General features: G+C 35.4%; 1 protein-coding gene across 9 annotated transcripts in view; it reads left to right on the top strand.

The window, feature by feature from the left end:
• Positions 1 to 10,422, top strand: part of RCOR3 (REST corepressor 3) — a 45,623-nt gene extending 35,201 nt beyond the window's left edge. For 3 of the 9 annotated variants that reach the window (XM_079761935.1, XM_079761939.1, XM_079761940.1), the window contains 2 exons: positions 7,110 to 7,351; positions 7,837 to 10,422. In XM_079761935.1, coding sequence (XP_079618061.1) covers positions 7,110 to 7,351; positions 7,837 to 8,181 — 587 coding nt within the window. In that variant the 3' untranslated portion in view covers positions 8,182 to 10,422. Of the gene's footprint in view, positions 1 to 560; positions 4,056 to 6,742; positions 7,352 to 7,836 lie in introns of those variants that run through there. The other 6 variants (XM_079761937.1, XM_079761938.1, XR_013813001.1 and 3 more) reach the window with 5 other exon arrangements.
• The last annotated feature ends 9,841 nt before the right edge of the window (positions 10,423 to 20,263 follow it).

The following is a 20,263-nucleotide window of genomic DNA, read 5'->3' as shown; positions in this document are numbered from 1 at the left end:
TCACTACTGTAAGAGAATTGAGCCCAGTGAAACATACAAGTATACCTTTAAAAATATTTCCAAATACTCAAACATAGAGAACATATTTAACTCAAAAATACTATGCAAGCACCATTCAGATGTGAGAATAATGTAATTAAAGATTGATTAATAGATGGCTCTGCAGTTTGTATTAGAATGAATAAGAACTACCAAGCCAGTGTGATTTGAAATTGTCCCAGGAGAGTGCCCACGGGATAATGGCAGCCTTCTCTTTGGCCTCTAAAGCACCACACGGTCATTTCACAAATAAAATGCTTGACCCTGTGGAAGCAAGGTACTGGATATCCACTGAGCACATCTGTATAGGAGAACTATGTTTCTGGATGAGTCAGAACAAAATTTAGTTGATTTATAATGTTCAGTAATTGTTGTTTTAAAATTACAAACTAGCGATTTAAAAATTAGTATTTTTAATGGCTTTTCAGATTCATTTAGAACTATGACTTATAGCTCTAATATAGTTATTTGAGTAGGCATTGCTTTTATTGACATAAAGCCTGTGTTTCCCTCCATCGCAGTCTGTAGCCTATAGACTTTAACCCTGGTTTCCAGTATTCAGTTGCTTAAAGGTTAGTATATTAATCCTATTCTCTAGTGTAAGAAATTATCCCAGTGAGAGAATTTTCTGAAGAGAATCACCGAGGAGAATCTGGGCTAATGTTTCTCTATACTGCCCTCAGGATTTAGAACTGTTCTTACAGCACTAAGGGATAGAGTCTGTTGAATCTTATGGCTGAGTTGGACATTATGCAAAGCTGCATTCCAGGGAAGGGTCAATCCGAAGATTTACATATATAGTGTGAACTACATGTGTGGTCATTACCTCAGCTTATAAATATTAAGGAGCGGAGCATTTCGAGATATAATCAAACATTTCCTCTCCACTGAGATATATTCATTATTATATTATTATGCATATCTAAAAAGTAACCCTAAATAAATTACACTAGTGCAGCAATTTATACAGAAATATGCATGTTCTTGGGATTTTGAAAGTACTTTATTTATATGTTAATGTCTTTGTTTTTATTTATTTGACTCTGTGGAATTTTTGTTTTCATTTTTTGTTATTGTTGTCGGTTTTGTTGTTATTATTGTTACATAAAATAAGACAATATAAAGCTTTTTGTTTCCAAGATAGTTATTTGAGGGAGAATTAAAAAGTGCCATTTTTGCCTCATGTGTTCACACATTTATATAATGTATCTTATAAGCAATATAATTATATAATAATGTCACCTGTACCTGAGTTTCAGTGTGGTTGAGGTACATAATTGCAGTTTTTATTTTAACATGGACAGTTTGCTACCAAGAAATATTTATCTTAGCAGGCAATTGTTTTTTTGTCTTTTTCTTTTTAATCCTTATTTATGATAAACCTTTATATGACTTTATTATGTGGCTATTTCAATTTTACAAAGTAATCATTTATGTTTTGTTAGTAACATGTTTTAATTTACATAGCATTTATATTTACGACATTTTGCATAGATATTCGGATTTGACGCTCATTTGTTAAATGCTTTATTTTACCTTGCTCCTAGTTGACTATTACAGTGGCCTGGAGAGAGAAATACTGACTCACTCTAGTGTCATTAGTGAGATTTGTCACTCTACTATTAAGTAAACTTTTGTTGTAACTCTTTTAAAGCCAACTAACTATATTAAGGTAATTTCCTAGAGCCTAAATATGTATTTCTCACTTTACTTGCCATTCTATTGTTAACTAAATACTAATGACTTAAATACTAAATATTTGAATATATTAATATTATTTAAATAAATAATAAATCTTGTAACCTTTTTTTCTCCCTTATTTAGGAGAAAAAGTCATGCTCAGACAAAATAGGAATGTGTGTTTATCCTTGTGTAATCTATCACTTTATTACGTTAGTTTTAGTTCTAGCTATGTTATAACTTCAATACATTCTTCAAGAGTCCCCAAGTGGGAATTTATAAATGCTGATAATTTAATCCTCTTAAAATACTTGCCAAGAATGCTATTTCTTCAACTTCTGTAATCTGTTTCAGCCTTAAGTATCTAAAATTTCTATTATAACAAATTAGTTAACAGTGAAGCCAATTATAGTCTTCACATATTTGTTAATGGTGAAATATCCCTGTTTTTAGTTTGTGTCATATAAATATTTTTTCTAATTTATAATGCCTTTAGAAATTATCCTAAAATCAATTTTGATATTCATATGATGGACATTTCTTATTTAGCAAGAATTAGGAAAGGCTGGTGTAGGGTTAAGGGAGACAATGGGGAAAAAAGGGAGTATCTATAATACTTTCAAGTGATGATAAATTTAAAAAAGAATTAGGAAAGAAAATAGATTCTAGGTGTGTGATTTTTTTTTTCATGTAAATGGAACAATTATTAACTGTTAAAAAATAACAACTTATAAAGAGTAATAACATTTACTCTTTAGAGTACATAGAGGCAGAAGCATGGTATACAATATTTGCCATTTTTATTTTAGATCTCTTAAATGTGCAATATTTATTTTGTAGTCATTAGTGTTAAAAAAAATATGCTCCTCAACTAAAATATTTGTGCTTTTTAAGATAAACAACAAAAACTTTTCCCAGTTTTATCAAGATGTCAATTTTAATTTTTAGTTAATTTTTTGTATTGTCAGCCTTCTCATATAAAACAAGAAATAACAGGACTGTGTTCAAGGGGATTATGCTTACAGTTCAATGTTACCTTCTCTCCCTGTAGTTCATACATTCATTTTGTTTTAGGAGAAATGAAGTTTCATATCTAGAACTTGTCTGCTTTCTCATCTTATCTCCTACTTTTTTAAAAAGCTAGAATCATGCCTAAAGAAGGAAAAAAAGATTTGGCAGTTGGTTAACACATAAGGATTGTTGTGACCTACCTAGTACATGAACAATCAAAAGGAAGTGGAAATAAGAGATTCATACCTTCCTATCTAAAAGGCAAGCCATGTGCTTTAGAGAGTTTGTTCTATTATAACAGGTATCATAAGAATGGAGATAAAAAAAAGTATTAATTGTCCGCCCTCCGCTGCACTTGCTTCAAATAACTAATGATTCAAAACTCTGAGCAATTTTATGATGGAATTTAATGTATAACTATGGAAGATGGGGATGTAAAACTCAGAAGAGAAGAGCTAGACATTAGAAAAGAGAATGTATGATTTTGACTTTTAGTTCTGGCCTAGATACACCAGTCACTGTCCCATTGCAATTGGTAGCTTTTCTACCATTCTTTAATACAAATTCTTGAAGGGATTTTTAGGAGGTAGAAAGTAATGCATATTTTCAAATAGTTTGAGTTTAAAAATCTCTAACTGATAGGAAAGAACCATACCCTTGGAGTTTCTAGGTGTTACTGTGTTTTTATTTCAAGATAACATTTTTTTAAATTGAGATTTCCTAATTATACCAAGTACATGCTCAGTTTAAGAAATTTTGCTATAAGAAGCAGGAAAAAATATCCCCCAAAATTCCACTACAGTAGTTTGCCTCTGTAATGTTTTTGCTTTTTTTCTTTGTAGTCCACAATCAAATTTTTAAATAACTTTTTAAGTATACCAAAAACAGGTTCCTGGTATCCTTTCTATATAAGAAAAAAAGTCTATAATTCCATGTCAGGAATTTGGAAACACTATATCACAGATGTTCCTTTGGCTATCTTAGTAGCCAAAGCTCAAAAAATATGAATGTATTTTCTTGGATAATATAGAATACTGATTGAAAAATGTGGGCTTTCATAAAATTTAATGATAATATAGTATCCTAATGAGTTTTATTTTTATGTTAATTCCCCAAACAAAATTTTAAAAGTATATATTAAAGGTTATAAGGTATCATCTGCCAGATAGAAGGCCAAGCTGTTTCATTTTAACTTTCAAATGGAATTTAGAAATTTGACTGAAAACAATTTTTTTTCCTCTCCCTGAAATTTATAATTTACCTCTTCCAGGGGTCTCTCAAGTTTTATTCCACTAATCTTTGAAAACTGGCCCCTTGCCCTAAAGGTGAGAAGTTTTATTTAAAACCATGGTTCCAATGGACCTAAGCTTTTACATCTTCAGGGAGAGAGAGGTTTAATCACTGTATGTAATTACCTTGCTGATAAAGCAGGCGGGTGGCCTTGTTCATTGTAAACTGAAGAAAGAACGGACCACCTTACCCAAGTACGAATTGGAACTAAGGGAGCTCTAATGTCATATGTGGTTAGAGTCAGTTGCTCGGCACTGCTGCTCCCGCCAGGTCATCCAGGAGCTTCGCTGGGGATTTTTCTAAAGGAGCAATTAAGTCTTTAATTGGCATCTTACTAGAATTTGCTAGTTATCAGCCACTGTATAGAGCTTAAGAATTCCTCCTTATAGCCAAAATAGGCTGTTGAGCAGGGTTATTGGGAGTGTGAAGGTGACAAAGAAGTCAGCTGTATGTGACTCTTGTGGTTTGGGGAAGAAAAGTAGAATGAAGCCTCGTCGGGAAGAGAAGTCAGTCATGGTTCCTGAGCACTTCCTGTGGAGCCAGCATTGCAGTGATGCTGGGGCTGGCGTGTATTCCATAGGACCGTACTTCCCAACCTTTTACATTGTGGCAAACAGAAAATTAGGAAATTTGTCACAGCATACTGGGGCAAACAGACGAGGCTGCAAACAGAGGACACTGTCAAGGAACTGTAGCTCATGCCCAGACCCTGTGCAGGCATCCTGCAGACTGAGGGCCTTCATATCTGGCCCATTTGTTCTCAGGACATGATTGGGGTCCTTAGCTAGACTACAGCAGTCTGCAGTGTGGTCTGAGCCTTAACATTTTGCAAAATAGTTAATATAAGGTTGTCATACATGAGTTGATAGTAAACACACCAAGGTGACTTGGAAAAAGTTCTTGACATTGAAAATGGGAAAACTAAAGCTCCTATAGGAAGCAGCTTTGGTTTGGTGGTCTGTAATTCTGGAAATGCAATAATATTGTGACAAGGTAAAGTCCATTGATCAAGAGAAAATAAAGTGGAAGAACAAAAAGAATAGAGTCAGAAGAAGCGGGGACAGTTATATAAAGGAATCTATCTGGAAACAGCTTAATGGTAGGTTTTGGAATATGTGTTGCTTAGCAAATAGGTGTTCTGAGGGCTGTAATATCTTCAGACTTGGAGTCTGAATTTGTCTTAATGTGATTTCTTGCTAGGAATACAGAAGATATAATCCAGATTTATTTAAGGTTTTTGTTTCTAAACTCATGTATTCGGTAAGGTTCAGGCATTTCTAGAATGTAAGTTAAATATCATTTATGAAAATTAAGAGACTGCATTGGATTTCTGATTCGTAGTTATTTTTCAGTGCAGTGATCTCAAATGACTTGCTGTTTTCCAAAGTATGTGTAGTAGAGAAGTACTTAAATATAGACCAGTAATTCCTAATATGAAATTACTTTGAATTTTTATTGCCATATAAACCCTTAGTAGAACCTAGTCACCATTAGAATTTATACTCAGTATGAAGTTCCAATTGGAAATTAGCTCATGAATTTTAAGAGAATATAAATTAATTTACGTTGCTAAAATATTGAGTATCATTACTACTATGTTGTCATGCATATGTTATCCTAATCCTTGAGAATGGAACAAATGAGCATAATTTACATACCTCAAATTCTATATTAAAAATGGGATATGGTTATAGCTTAATAATGTCAGACTTCCCCTCAAATGCTCTAAGAGTCAAGCCTAGCTGGGCGAGTGTAGCAAGATATACTTATTCCCAAGTTCTTAGTATAAAATAAGGGCAGAGTTTAAAAATAAAAATTATGTTCTATCATGTTGGTGCTTTAAGGTCATTGGGTAATGCCAATAAGTATCAGTAAGAATATATCTACTATTTCTGCTGGGGTCTTAACATATCCTTATATTATTCTCTCATCTGTGATTGTATACATATTGCTTATTTCAATCCCCATATTTTTGGCTGCTTCCAGACTATATCATAAGCATCAGTATTTTTTCCTCCATTCTCATTTCTGTGATTAATGAGTTATTATTTTCTGGTACTTTAAAAAGCCGTTTTCAAATTATAAAAAAAATTTTTTGACAACTTTTATATTTTGAGCTAAGTGCATCTGTTTCAAGAATAAGTCAGTGACCCTCTCTTAGAATTTCCTTAAGAGCAAATTATTAGCCATCTGATTATATAAAGTCATTTTAAAATTCCATAGCATAATTGACTATCTCAGGTTCATAAATATTATCCTTCATAGTGTAATTTAATAAAATGTCGATAATGAAAAGTTAGGTTCTCAAATGACTGAATGTACAGCCCTTATATTGGAGGTAGTGATGAGAAGCACAAGTGCTCTACCAGTAGTCGCTGCTGTAACCTTATCCTTACATCTAGAAGGCATAGCTAAGGCTCCTTCATAGACACAGTCTTAAGAACTATTACATGAGTTGACATTCAATTAACTGAAAAAGACCTCCCCTTTTTTTGTTTATCAGATTGTAATGATTCTCTTACTTGTTAATTCTTATCTCATTTCTACTTGTTGGTACCCTGGTGAGATAGCAAGTAATCATTAAATTTGGTATTAAGACCAAAATTATAATGCTTTTCTTAATGGGGGAACCCTAAGACTACTCACTCATTCCATTGAGGGGATAAAAGAGATGGCTCATTCCCATCCTGTCTTGTTTACAAACGGTGTTGCTCAAATTTAGGTGACTGGCTACTAGGGAAATAAATGAATATGGAATTGAGGATGGAACAAAGAATTCAATGCTTTACAATAAATGGACTGTATTTGAGAGTTCAAGAGAGGATTGGAGAAAATAACTGAGTATGTAAAAAAATGGTAAGTTTCTGATTGTTCAGTTGAAGGCAAGTGGCTGGCTCGATGAAATGACATAATTGATTGTTTTCATCTGGGACCCTGATATCTTAGCCTCTATCTTAGAACTGAGAAATGAGCAGAGTTTATCAGAAAGGATTTTCATTGCTGGTATCTTGTGTGTGTGCATGATGTATAGTACACACAGCTCTCCTTATTGATCCTTCACCAGGTGTATTATTTACTTTGCCTTCCAGGTGTCCGCAAATATGGTAAAGATTTTCAAGCTATTGCAGATGTAATTGGCAACAAGACTGTTGGCCAAGTGAAGAACTTCTTTGTAAACTACAGGCGTCGGTTTAACTTAGAGGAGGTATTGCAGGAGTGGGAAGCAGAACAAGGAACCCAGGCTTCTAATGGTGATGCTTCTACTTTAGGGGAGGAGACAAAAAGTGCTTCTAATGTGCCATCAGGGAAGAGCACTGATGAAGAAGAGGAGGTGTGTTTGTGTATGGAATTTGAGCTAATATGAGTGGAGGAATCACCATTTTGTGTGGTGGTCTGTAAGGTTAATTGGTCAGAGGACTAGCTAAATGAGCATGAAAGGTTGACAATACACTTACTCAGTGGTGCATCTCTCGTGACTCTTAAGTCATAATGACATGCTAAGATCTGATCCTAGAAGAATGGAGAGTGTATTGTTCTTTCATAGCCTTATTTTTATTTCCAGTGTTAAGCTGTTTACTAATAAAGATGCTTGTTTGGTAGCTTCATTGCTTTTTCAGTTTTGGGTTTTTTTGTTTTGTTTTGTTTTGTTTTGTTCTGTTTAAAATAAAAGAAGCTTGTGCTTCCAAAAAATACTGGTGTTATGTTTTTGTTTTGTTTTGATTTGTTTTGTTTTTCCTGTGACAGCCCAAACTATATTGCAGTAAGCTCCTTAGGAACTGTCATCTCATACATGTATTTTTGTTTCCTCACCTCTAGGCACAGACCCCACAGGCTCCTCGGACTCTGGGTCCATCACCTCCTGCCCCACCATCCACTCCAACACCAACAGCCCCCATTGCCACTCTGAACCAGCCTCCACCACTTCTTCGTCCAACACTGCCTGCTGCCCCTGCTCTTCACCGGCAGCCTCCTCCGCTCCAGCAGCAGGCTCGGTTCATCCAGCCTCGGCCAACTCTAAATCAGCCTCCACCACCTCTCATTCGCCCTGCTAATTCAATGCCACCCCGTCTAAACCCAAGACCAGTGTTGTCCACAGTTGGTGGTCAGCAGCCACCATCACTTATCGGAATTCAGACAGACTCACAATCCTCACTGCACTAAAATTAAGTTGGACAGAGCTGCAGTAACTTTTCACCCACCATGTACCAATGCTCATCTGACCAACAAGAACGAGGAAAGACTAATCCTTCCTAGATCCTGAGGCTGCGAACTAAGGCAGTGGGCTAGCGTAGTGGATGTCTAAGGAATTTTTTAGTTCACAACTGAGACGTTGTATAAGAAAAAGCCTACGGTTAGGCTCCTTTCTAGAGTATATGTTCAGCAACATGCTCTCATAAAAGGAAAAAAAAGATTAAGTATTCTATATACCAAGGGTTTTTTTGTTTTTACTGTATTTATTTTATTGAGATTTCTTTATATTCCTGCCTCTTCATAGTCAAGGCTCTTAGTACAAGAATATTGACTTAGGAATTGTGAAAACTCCTTAAGTTTTTTAAGATAAGGATGTTTGACATTTTTTTCTTTAATTTAATTTTAACATTTTCCTATGTTAGGAGTGTAAGAATAAGTAGCCTGCATTTCATATTTTGGCATATGTTCATTTAATGCATATTTAAGAAATTATAGCCACATAATCCCTTTTTTTTAAAAAAAATCTTGCTTTCTTTTCTAAAGGAATATTAATATGTTCCTTTCAAAGAAAGCAATTAAATCAATTGCAAAGCAATTATATGAAATCATAAAGAATGTACTGAACCTACTAACCATTTAAATAGAGCTTGGGGTCCTAGTGCAAAGTTCTTGCTTAAAGGTCATTGACCTGTCATCTATCAGTAATAGGATCAGAATAATAATAAATACGAATGAGGACTTAATTTGTTAAAGTACAATGTCTTTAAGTTCCTTGAAAATGAAGTTCATTTTGATTTTTGTTTTAATGTTTCTAAATGCTGTCTGCTTTTAACTAGTAGTTGCTTACATCTAGGGATGTTAGAAGCGAATTATATTTTGTCAGTTATGTGGAGATAGTGGTAATGGAAGCATTTATTACAATACCCTTTCTGTGTTTAGGTTCTGAACTTAAAACTACCCTCATACTTAATATGGTCTGCATTTAATATAAATGATGGTTTCTTGATAAATCTCTATTGTACTATTTGGATACATTTGTGTATTTCTTGCAGCCAACGTGTATGACTGGTTTTGGTTTAGGGTTAAATCATCAACATTATTTTATAAAATAAATTTAAGGATTTGTTCTGTGTTATCTAAAGATATATCCGTATATTGTCACAATTGTGCTGTTAACTTAAAATGCTGAGACCCCTTTTTATAAAGAAACAAAAAAGCATTTCAGGTCTTCTTAATTCAACACATAATCATTAAGTACTTACAAAGAATATTTTAAAAGTGATAGTATTTCAACAATATGTTACTAATATTTTTGATATGATGATTTCATATTGGAATCATGACTGTGCAAAGGGACAGATTGCTCAGATTGCTGTACTAGTGGAATATAAGGCTAAATGTTTGCACATTCACATTCTCATCATATTTAGAACTACTTCACAAAGTGGTCAACCTTCAAGGGCCTAATTTATTATTTGAGAGGTCATATATTCCCAAATTATTGGGAAGATAGTCCCTATCATTGGCTCTAAAGCCTTAAAGAGCTCTAGACTCAAGTCCATTGATTAGTTTTAATTTTGACATTTAGACCACTTCTTTTCGTTAAGGACCTTAAGTTCTGGCATAAACAAAGTTTTTCCAGGATGTGTCTGTCATTCTCATTGGATCATCTTAAATAGTTCTGCCCCTGGACTGTAACCAGATAAAATCTAATTTAAAATACTTAATATTCAAGAATTTATACTTATTTTTACTTTAAGAGCCATGGGGACAAAAGATATCTAAAGCCTAAAGTATTTAGATTGTCTTGCATATGTGCATACTATACAGCTTTTATTGTCTTGTCTCGTCAGTAGGCCTTCAGTATGCAATATGTGGCATATGTCAGTCAAGTTGGTCAGCACCAGCATCTGTCCAGCTGTTAAGTATATTGTGATTCATTTAAAATCTGTTCTATCCCAGCCACAGGCCAAAGTGCTGTATCTGAGGGATGTGCTGTGATTTGATTTATGTACACTAGAGCACACAGTAGAAAAATCTTAGCTTCATTAGTAATATGACACATGTATATAGTGAGATGTCTTTATTGTGTGCTTTGCATATTTTGTAAATATTTTGCACGTCATTATTTTTCTTTTTTGTTTAAGCAGTGTTTGGCCTGGAAGAGTGATATGCTTGCTGCTTAATCAAAGGATTAAAGAGTTAAAGATGTCTATGTCTTCTATTTTTATATGATTTCATGTTGTATGAAGAATTTAGGACCTCTTCACTGTGAAATTCTAAATATTTTATAAAATTGCAAACTCTAGAAATCTTTAATGACCATGTTATTAATTTCAGGGTTATCGTTTTTGAAAAATCACCCAAGTATTTTCTTCATTACACAACTAAAAATAAATCACACTATTGATGCATCTGGTAATATTAATGAAAAAATATTTTTCTATAATTTAATTCTAATTTAGTATGGATAGAGGTAAAGGTAAATTATGATCAAAACTTTTTCTTAATCCTACAATTAAGTGAGTAAAATAAAGATGAAAGAATATAAAATTCTATCTTAATAGGAATAGGTGTAGGGAACAAGCAAAAAATAATTTTCAAAAATATTAATATTGCAAATACTTTGGTTACAGGGCCAAGTTTAGTTATTAAATATGTTGTATTTTAATGTTTCTTCCTGCTACCAAAAGGATATATTACCCATAAATGTCAATAACTGCTGATCACTTAACACAGGTCTTATCTGTTCATTTATCAGGGTCTCCTCAAAGAGAATAATAAGACTTACAACAGTTCAAATCACGATCTTTCTCTTTGTGCTTCCCCAAAATGAATAATGAGTACATTCTGATTACAGGAAATGTAAGAAAAAGAAACATGTATATTAGTTTTTTTAAGTTAGAAATCTGTTATAGATACTCATAAGAAGGTATCAATAAGTGGATACAGAAAGAATCCAATAATGAAGTTTGAGGAACCATGTATGTAGTAAAATGTCTTTAAGAAACTACTTCATTTTCTAACCGCATTTATGAGAATACATAAACAGCTTTCTCTTAGGAAAAATAGGTCACATGTAATTCCTCCCAACTTACATTTTTATCATAACTTTAATTGCCTTAGAGAAAGAATACCCTGTAGCAATAAAGTTTAGTAACAACAGAGTTTGGGAATAAAACAAATAGGATTCCTGCTTCCTGGTATTCAACCCTTGTGTGTGGGCTGGACTTAATGACTTGATTCTGACCAATAGAATACAGCAAAGGTGATGGAATGTCTGTGGTTAGGTTAAAAGATTATGACTTTTGACTTGTGGATAGATTTTCCACTGTCTTTGCTTGCATGCCTGATGAAGCAAGCTGCAATGTTAGGTCCATGTAGCAAGGATATGAGGCCAGCCCCCTACCAATAACCAGCAAGGAACTCGGGTCTTTAGCATAACAACCTGCCAGGAACTGAATCCTGCCAACAACTGCGTGCTTAGAAACGGGTCCTTCCCCATTTGGGCCTTAAGATGACTAGAGAGCCAACACCTCAATTGCAGCCTATGAGAGACTATGAAGCAGAGAATTCGGCTAAGCTGTGCTCAGATTTCTTAACACCACAGAAACTATGAAGTAACGAGTGTTTGGAGTAAGTTTGGGGGTCATTTGTTATGCAGTAATAGAAAACTAATGTACTGTTGCTCTGGCAGGGTAGGTCAGTTGGTTAGAGTGTTGTCCCAATATGCCTGGTCAGGGCACATAAAAGAATCAAGCAATGAGTACATAAATGGAACAACAAATGGATGTTCTCTTTCTCCCCTTCTCTAAATATCAATAAACATATCCTCAGGTGATGATTTTTTTTTGAAGTTGGAGTGACTATATTAAAGTCAGATAAAGATTTCAAAGCAAAGAATGTTATCAAGGATAAACATGGTCATTTAATAATCATAAAGGTGCCAGTTCACAAGAAAATACCTGATAGAAGTGCAAGAAAAAAAAAACAGGCCAATCTGCTATTAAAGTCTGTAATTTCAATAACCTATCTCTCAACAGCTGCCCTGGCTGGTCTGGCTCAGTTGGTCAGAGCATCATCCAGTACACCAAAAGGTCAAGGGTTCAATAATAACTTTAAATGTAAGTGGCTTAAATGATCCAATCAAAAGGCATAGAGTAGCTGAATGGATAAGATACAAGACACTTATATATGCTGTCTTAGAAGACGTATCTCAGAATGAAAGATACACGCAGACTAAAAGTAAAGGGATGGAAAAAGATATTCCATACAAATGAAAATGAAAAAAAAAAGCTGGAATAGCAACATTTATATCTGACAAAATAGACTTTAAAACAAAGGCTATATGGTGAGAGACAAAGAAGGACATTACATAGTGATAAAGGGAGCAGTCCAACAAGAGGCTATAATAAAGTTAGCACCTAAATATATAAAGCAAATCTTGATGGACATAATGGGAGAGACTGAGTAATACAGTCATAGTAGGGGATTTTCACACCCCATTGACATCAGTGGATAGATCTTCCAGACAAAATCAACAAGGAAACAGTGGCCTTAAATGACACACTAAATCAGATGGATTTGATATATTCAGAGCATTTCACCACAAAGCAGCAGAATGGACATGCTTTTCAAGTGCACATGGAACATTTTCTAGGATAGACCACATGTTAAGGCACAAAACAAGTCTCAGTAACTTTAAGAAGACTGAAAACATATCAAGCATCTTCTCTGACCATAATGCTATGAAAGTAGAAATCACAAGAAAACTGAAAAACACACAAGACATGGAGGCTAAATAACATGTTCTTAAGCAATGAAAGGATTAACAGTGAGGTTAAGGAAGAGATGAAAGGATATCTTGAAACAACCCAAAATCTATGGGACACAGTGAAAGCAATCCTAAGAGGAAAATTCAAAGCATTACAGACCTATCTCAAGAAAAAAGAAAAATCTCAGCTAAACTAACTTTACACTTAAAGGAACTTGAAAAAAGAACAACAAACAAAGCCCGAAGTGGGTAGAAGGAAGGAAATAATAAAGCTCAGAGTAGAAATAAATGAGAGTCTAGAAAAACAATACAAAAGATCAATGAAACCAAGAGTGGTTCTTTGAAAAGATAAGTAAGATTGATAAACCTTTAACCAGATTTATCAAGAAAAAAGGAAAGAACACCCAAATAAATAAAATCAGAAATTAAAGAGAAGAATTAACAACTGACTCCACAGAAATACAAAGGATTGTAAGAAAATATTACCAATAACTATATGCCAACAAATTGGACAATCTGGACAAAATGGATAAATTCCTAGAAACATACACTCTTCCAAAACTGATTCAGGAAGAATCAAAGAATCTGAATAGACAGGTTATAACTAGTGAAATTGAAGCAGTAATTTAAAAACTCCCAACAAACAAAAGTCCTAGACTGGATGGCTTAACCAAACAATCAAAGAAGAACTAAAACCTATCCTATAACTACTCCAAAAAATCCAAAAGGAGGGAAGACTCCCAAGCTGATTTTATGAGACCAGCATTTTCCTAATTCCAAAATCAAAGACACTACAAAGAAAGAAAATTATGGGCCAATATCCCTGATGAGTATAGATGCTAAAGTCCTCAACAAAATATTAACAAACCAGATTTAGCAACACATTAGAAAGATCACACAACATGATCAAATGGGATTTATTCCTTGGATGGTACAATATCTGCAAATAAATAAACGTGATACACCATATAAAGAAAATGTAGGATAAAACCACATGATAATATCAATAGGTGCAGAAAAAGCATTTGGTAAAATCCAGCATCCACTTACAATAAAAACTCTCAGCAAAGTGGGAATAGAGGGAACATACCTCAACGTAATAAAGGCCACATATGACAAACTCACAGCCAGCATCATACTCAATGGGCAAAAAATAAAAGCGTTCCCCTAAGATCAGGAACAAGACAGGGATATATGCTTTCACCACTCTTATTAACACAATACTGGAAGTTTTAGCTACAGCAATTAGACAAGAAAGAGAAATAAAAGGCATTCAAATGGGAAAGAAGTAAAACGCATTATTTGCAGACGATAGTACTGTATGTAGAGAAACGTAAAGATTCCACCAAAAAAACTACTAGAACTGATAAATGAATTCAGTCAAGTAGCAGAATGTAAAATAAATATCCAGAAATCAGTTACATTTCTATACACCAATAATGAATTACCAGAAAGAAACTAAGAAAACAATCCCATTCACAATTACTTCCAAAAGAATAAAATACCTAGGAATAAATTTAACCAAGGATGTAGAAGACCTCTACTTGGAAAATTATAAGATACTGAAGAAAGAAATTAGAGAAGATGCAAATAAATGGAAACACATATCGTGTTCATGGATAGGAAGAATTCACATCATTAAAATGTTCATACTACCCAAGCAATCTATAGGTTCGATGCAATCTCTATCAAGATACCAATGGCATATTTCACAGAACTAGAACAAATATTCCAAAAATTTATATGGAACCACAAAAGACCCCTAATAACAACAGCAATGTTAGAGAGTGGGAATTTTTGAGCACTACTGAGGCCGTGGACTATGCCACAGTTAGAGATGTCAGTGCTGACACTAGGCCAGGCCTTGAGATAGGGACTCATGGCCCCTTCCCAGCACGTAGGCCTTCTTTCATAGAACACTGTCAGCTTTCTGAAGAACAGGATGACCCTGTGAATAACATGGTCGTCATTGGCATGATCCTGACGTTGCTTGGGAAAAACTGTTTTGTCTTGGGTTACTTGTTCTGCAAAAACCGGATGTGGTTAATGTGCTTAAAAGCGTTCCTACACAAAGGGTCGCTGCTGCTCTCTGGTCTCCCTGCGTGGAGAATGGCAGAGCAGTCGCCGGGTCGCCTGGCCGCCCGGCTAATAAAGGCTCCCTAAATTTTAATTTGGTCTAGGCTCCAGGGGTCATTTACTTGCCTCCGCTCCACAACAGCAATCTTGAGAAAAAACTAAGTTGGAGAATTCACGCTACCTGATATTAAGCTATGCTACAAGGCCGTAGTAATCAAAATAGCCTAGAACTGGAATAAAAACAGACATGTAGGTCATTGGAACAGAATAGAATGACCAGACACAAACTCACACCTTTACAGTCAATTAATATTTGACAAAGGAGGCAAAAACATAAAATGATGTAAAGATAGCCTATTCATTAAATTCTGTGGGGAATATTGGACAAATATGTGCAAAAAAATCAAACTAGACCACTTTATTACACCACACACAAGAATGAACTCAAAATGGATTAAAGACTTAAATGTTAGACTAGAAACCATAAAAATCCTAGAACAGTGGTCAGCAAACTGCGGCTCGCGAGCCGCGGTTTGCTGCTCTGTTGACTAATGAGTTTGCCAACCACTGTCCTAGAAGAAAACACAAGCAATAAAATCTCAGACATTTTTTAATAGCAATATTTTTATGACATATCTCCTCGGGCAAAGGAAACAAAGGAAAAATAAAATAAACAAATGGGATTACATCAAACTAAAAAGTTTTAGCACAGCAAAGGAAGCCATCAACAAAATAAAATGACATCCCACTCACTGAGTGGGAGAACATATTTGCCCATACACCTGATAAGGGGTTAATATCCAAAATGTATAAAGAACTTATAAAACCGAACACCAAAAAAACCCAAAACAATCCAATTTAAAAATGGGCAAAGGACTTGAATAGACACTTCTCCAAAGAGGACATACAGATGGCTAATAGACATATGAAAAGATGCTCAATGTCACTAATCATCAGAAAAATGCAAATTAAAACCACAATGAGATAGCACTTCACACCTGTTAGAGTGGCTATTATCAATAAATCAACAAACAAGTGTTGGTGAGGATGTGGAGAAGAGGGACCCTTGTGTACTGCTGGTGGGGATGCAGATTGGTGCAGCCACTGTGAAATGTAGTTTGTAGTTATATCAAAAAATTAAAAATAGAACTGCTTTATGACCTGGCAATTTCACTTCTGGGAATTTATCCAAAGAAACCCGAAACACAAATTCCGTAGAATATGTGCACCCCTATGTTCATTGTAGCATTATTTACAATACCCAAGATTTGGAAGCAGCCCAAGTATCCATCAGAATAAAAAAGCTGTGGTACAGTTACACAATGACGTGCTACTTGGCCATAAAAAGAAAGACGGGAATCTTACCTTTTCTGACCAGCATGACAGACTTGGAGAGCATTTTGCTAAGTGAAATAAGCCAGTCAAAGGAAGACAAATACCATAGGATTTTACTCATATGTGGAAACTAATGAACAACATGAACTAACAAGCAAAATAGAGACAGACTCATAGATAGAGAGCAGGCTGGCAGCTGGCTGGGATGGGGGCACTGGGTGGAGGAGGTGGAAGAGGGTATGGGGTCGGGATGCTAATGGACAGAGACTTGATTTGGGGTGGCCCACACAATACAGTGTACAGATGATGTGTTGTAGAATTGTGCTCCTGAAACCTGTATAATTTTGTGAACCAGTGTCACCCCAATAAATAAATTTAAAAAAAATTTTGTAAAAAAAATCCTTACTTCATACCAGGCACAAAAATTAACTTGAAATGGAATACAGGCCAGGATGTAAGAGCTAAAACTATAAATTTCTAGAATAAAATATGGGGAAAATATGTCACCAGAGGCATGACCCATAACAGAAAAAAAAATGATAAATTGGATTTCATCAAAATTTTAAAAAATAATTTTTGAAGAATGCAACACAAAAAAATAAAAAGGCAAGTCATTGACCAGGAAAAAATACTTGCAAAATATATATCTGATATACAATTTGTATCCACAATATATAATGAACTCTTAGAATTCAAGAACTCTTACAAGTCAATAATAAGAGGACAAAAAAAACACACCACATTTAAATAAGCATAAAATTTGGATAGAGACATTTGCCGATGAAGATATGCACATGCCGAATGAATGTATGGAAAGATGTCACATCATTAGTCATAGAGAAATGTAAAGTAAAACCACAGTGAACTATCTTTGACACCCACTAGAATGACTAATACTTTCAAAGATTGGCAATACCAACTGTTGTCAGGGTTTTAAAGAAATTGTAACCCTCCCATAAGGCCAGTAGAAATGCAATACGATACAGTGATACAACCACTTTGGAAAACTGACAATTTTTAACAGATTCAATGTGCATGTACAATAAGACCCAATAATTTTACTCCTAGGAATCAACCTAAAGGGAAATGAACATGTATGTACACACAAATGCATGTATTGACATGTTCATAAGCCACATTGTTATGAAACTGGAAATAATCCACATGTCGATTCGCTGGTGAGTGGATAAACAAAATATGGTGTATCCATACAGTGGCGTATTATGCAACAATAAAAAAAAAGAAGAAACTACTGATATATACAACAAAATAAACCTCAAAAACATTATGGTAATCGATACAAAATACTACATATTTATTTATATAAATGTTTCAGAAAATGCAAAGCTATGGAAACAGGAAGCAGATCCTCTCTTGCCGGAGTCCAGGGCTGGGAGTGGGGGTTTGCCTGTGAAAGGACACAAGGGCTGATGAATTCGTTCTAACAGTTCATTGTGGTTACGGTTGCACAGCTGTGTACATTTATGATAAGTCATTGGTTGGGGTGAATTTTGTGGTATTGAAAGTAGAACAGTAGAGTTGTTTAAAAAGCGGGGGGAAAGCATGAAACAAAAGTATGTGCAACGGATGCAGCAGCTCCATATGGGGTAGGTATCACATGAGAGGCCCTCACTGTGCCTATAGAAGTTCGCATGGAAATTCCCAGGGTAGAGGGGCAAGGTTGTGGAATACTGGGTGTGTTGGAGTCAAAGACATTTATTTGTCAGGTTTTGTCTTTTTTCTCAGACTAAGCCCTTCCTGAGCCTATGCCTTTCCTTCTGTCCTGTTTGCTGTGTAAGGGAAGCTGTGGCTAACCGGCGTTATAAGACCACTAGTGGCCCGGTGCACGGATTCGTGCACATTGAAAGGAAATTAATTAGAAGAAATATTTTAATATCTTCAGAGGTACGTTGTGCCAGTAGTTGTTCTTCAGACCTATTCTGTCGACAACACGGCTTTCTTTCAGCTTCAAAATGTCAACAAAAACAACCAAATTCAGGATCGACAATGACAGGTCGAAACACATATGTGCAATTGGCGCCAGCGAGAGCTTTACATGTATCGCGCATGTGTGAGTCAATGTTTATTTTTAAATTGCCAGTGTGCATCATATGTGCCAGTCGGTCGGTCGGTCAGCCGGATGGTCAGTCGGTCACTTAGCCTTTTACCTATATAGGTTGTTTACAATATCTCCACATAGAGTAGGCACCATTCTCAAAAAGAAAAAATATCAATAAATGGTCTTCCTTGTTCCCAACCTATTACGAAGTCTAACAAACCCAAATTGTGCCAATCAAATCTTACTTGGTGGCTCCCAAGGCTAAATAATAACCTTAAAGTCTGTATTTGAATGCTTTACAGTGACTATGCAGAATTAATATGTTAAAATGTTTTCCGAGCACTGATGGGAATTGCATGAGTGGATCTTAATTTAAAAAAAAACTGTCAAAATGGACAGACTCCAGTTTAGCTAAGTGGTGCAAATGAAGACAGCAGGTCTAATTTTAAAACAATAAAAACCTCATTTGTTCTGCACAGGTAAAAACAAACAAACAAACCTCATTTGTTCAACAAAAAAGGCTGACAATCAGACAATCAAACCAAGAACAGAGAATGGAAGGGGTGAGTGTAGGCATTGTGTGGAGGAATCCCCTGGAACAAATACAAGTACAGCATAAGCCTTTTCAAATGGGTGCGGAGCCTACACATAATAGATAAGAATAGAGTGACGCAAGTAGGAAAAAAAAAACACAAAACAAACAAACAAAAACCCCCACACACAGTCTTTCTTAAGCTAAAAGAGCAGCTGCTGGGTGCACATATACAGGGGATGTATGTCCACACCAAAACCCGCACACAAATGTTTATGGCAGCTTTATTTATAATTGCAACATATGGAAGCAACCAAGATGTCGTTCAGTAGATGAATGGATGGATAAACTGTGGTACGTTCATAGATGTATCCTTGGAAAAAGAGTCTTTGAAAAGGAAGCCTTTTATTAAAAAAATACATCAGTCCTGGGGGAAGCTCACCCTGTCCCTACTCAGCACTCCCTGCCTCTCTTCTTGTGGTGCGATCAGCACACTGACACCTGGGAAAAGGTCATTTGATGAAAGCGAAGGTGCTACATATCACTGGGTGAAGACATTAAATACAGAGAATCCACAGGCATTCATTCATTAACTGCTCAGTGCAGGACCGAGTTAGTGAGCAAGTGAGCGTTCTATGTGCTCAGGACCCTGAGGCTTTGCTTTTTGCCTGACAGTGGTTTCTGCTCTATCATATTTTCCATTACATGCAATGACTTTCCATTATAACTTGCAATGGAAGTTAGAGATGCAATCTAAGACCCAAGGAGAGGATTTTTCCTCCTTGCCTGATCTCACTCATCTCTAGACAATGGAAGATAAGAGCTTTTGCCCTGCTTTAACTAACCCACTAACTACATTGATCAGTCTTGTCAGGGAAGGGCAGCCTGAGGAAGAGAATGCATCCATCTACTATTCCAGTAGGTGGCACCCTGCTCTCTCCATCTGCACCACCTCTTCTTTGCCAGCCAGCGCTGCAATCTTTTACCCTTTTGATCTATCCAGCCACACAGCTGAAAGCTATGGCTTTCTAAAGTCAGGATAATCTTAGGGTGTTTAGAAGGAACATATAAATATTTAGCCCTTTTCTTCTGTGTAAAAAGTTAGTGTATAGTTCAATCCTGCCCTCATTTTAGTAGATGAATTCCGATTCAGCACTGGATTCTGTTTATTGCAAATATTTTGAAAACACTAAAACTGCTAAAGTTTATTTCCTTCTCAGAGTTATTTTATTTGAATTCACACCAACCATTTCTTTGAGGGGCAGGATGGCAGAGT

The sequence above is a fragment of the Cnephaeus nilssonii genome (genome assembly GCF_951640355.1).
Source record: "Cnephaeus nilssonii genome assembly, chromosome: 21".
In the NCBI taxonomy this organism is placed as follows: domain Eukaryota; kingdom Metazoa; phylum Chordata; class Mammalia; order Chiroptera; family Vespertilionidae; genus Cnephaeus; species Cnephaeus nilssonii.
Note: the sequence above shows the minus strand (reverse complement) of the source record. Positions and strands in the feature narration are given on the sequence as shown.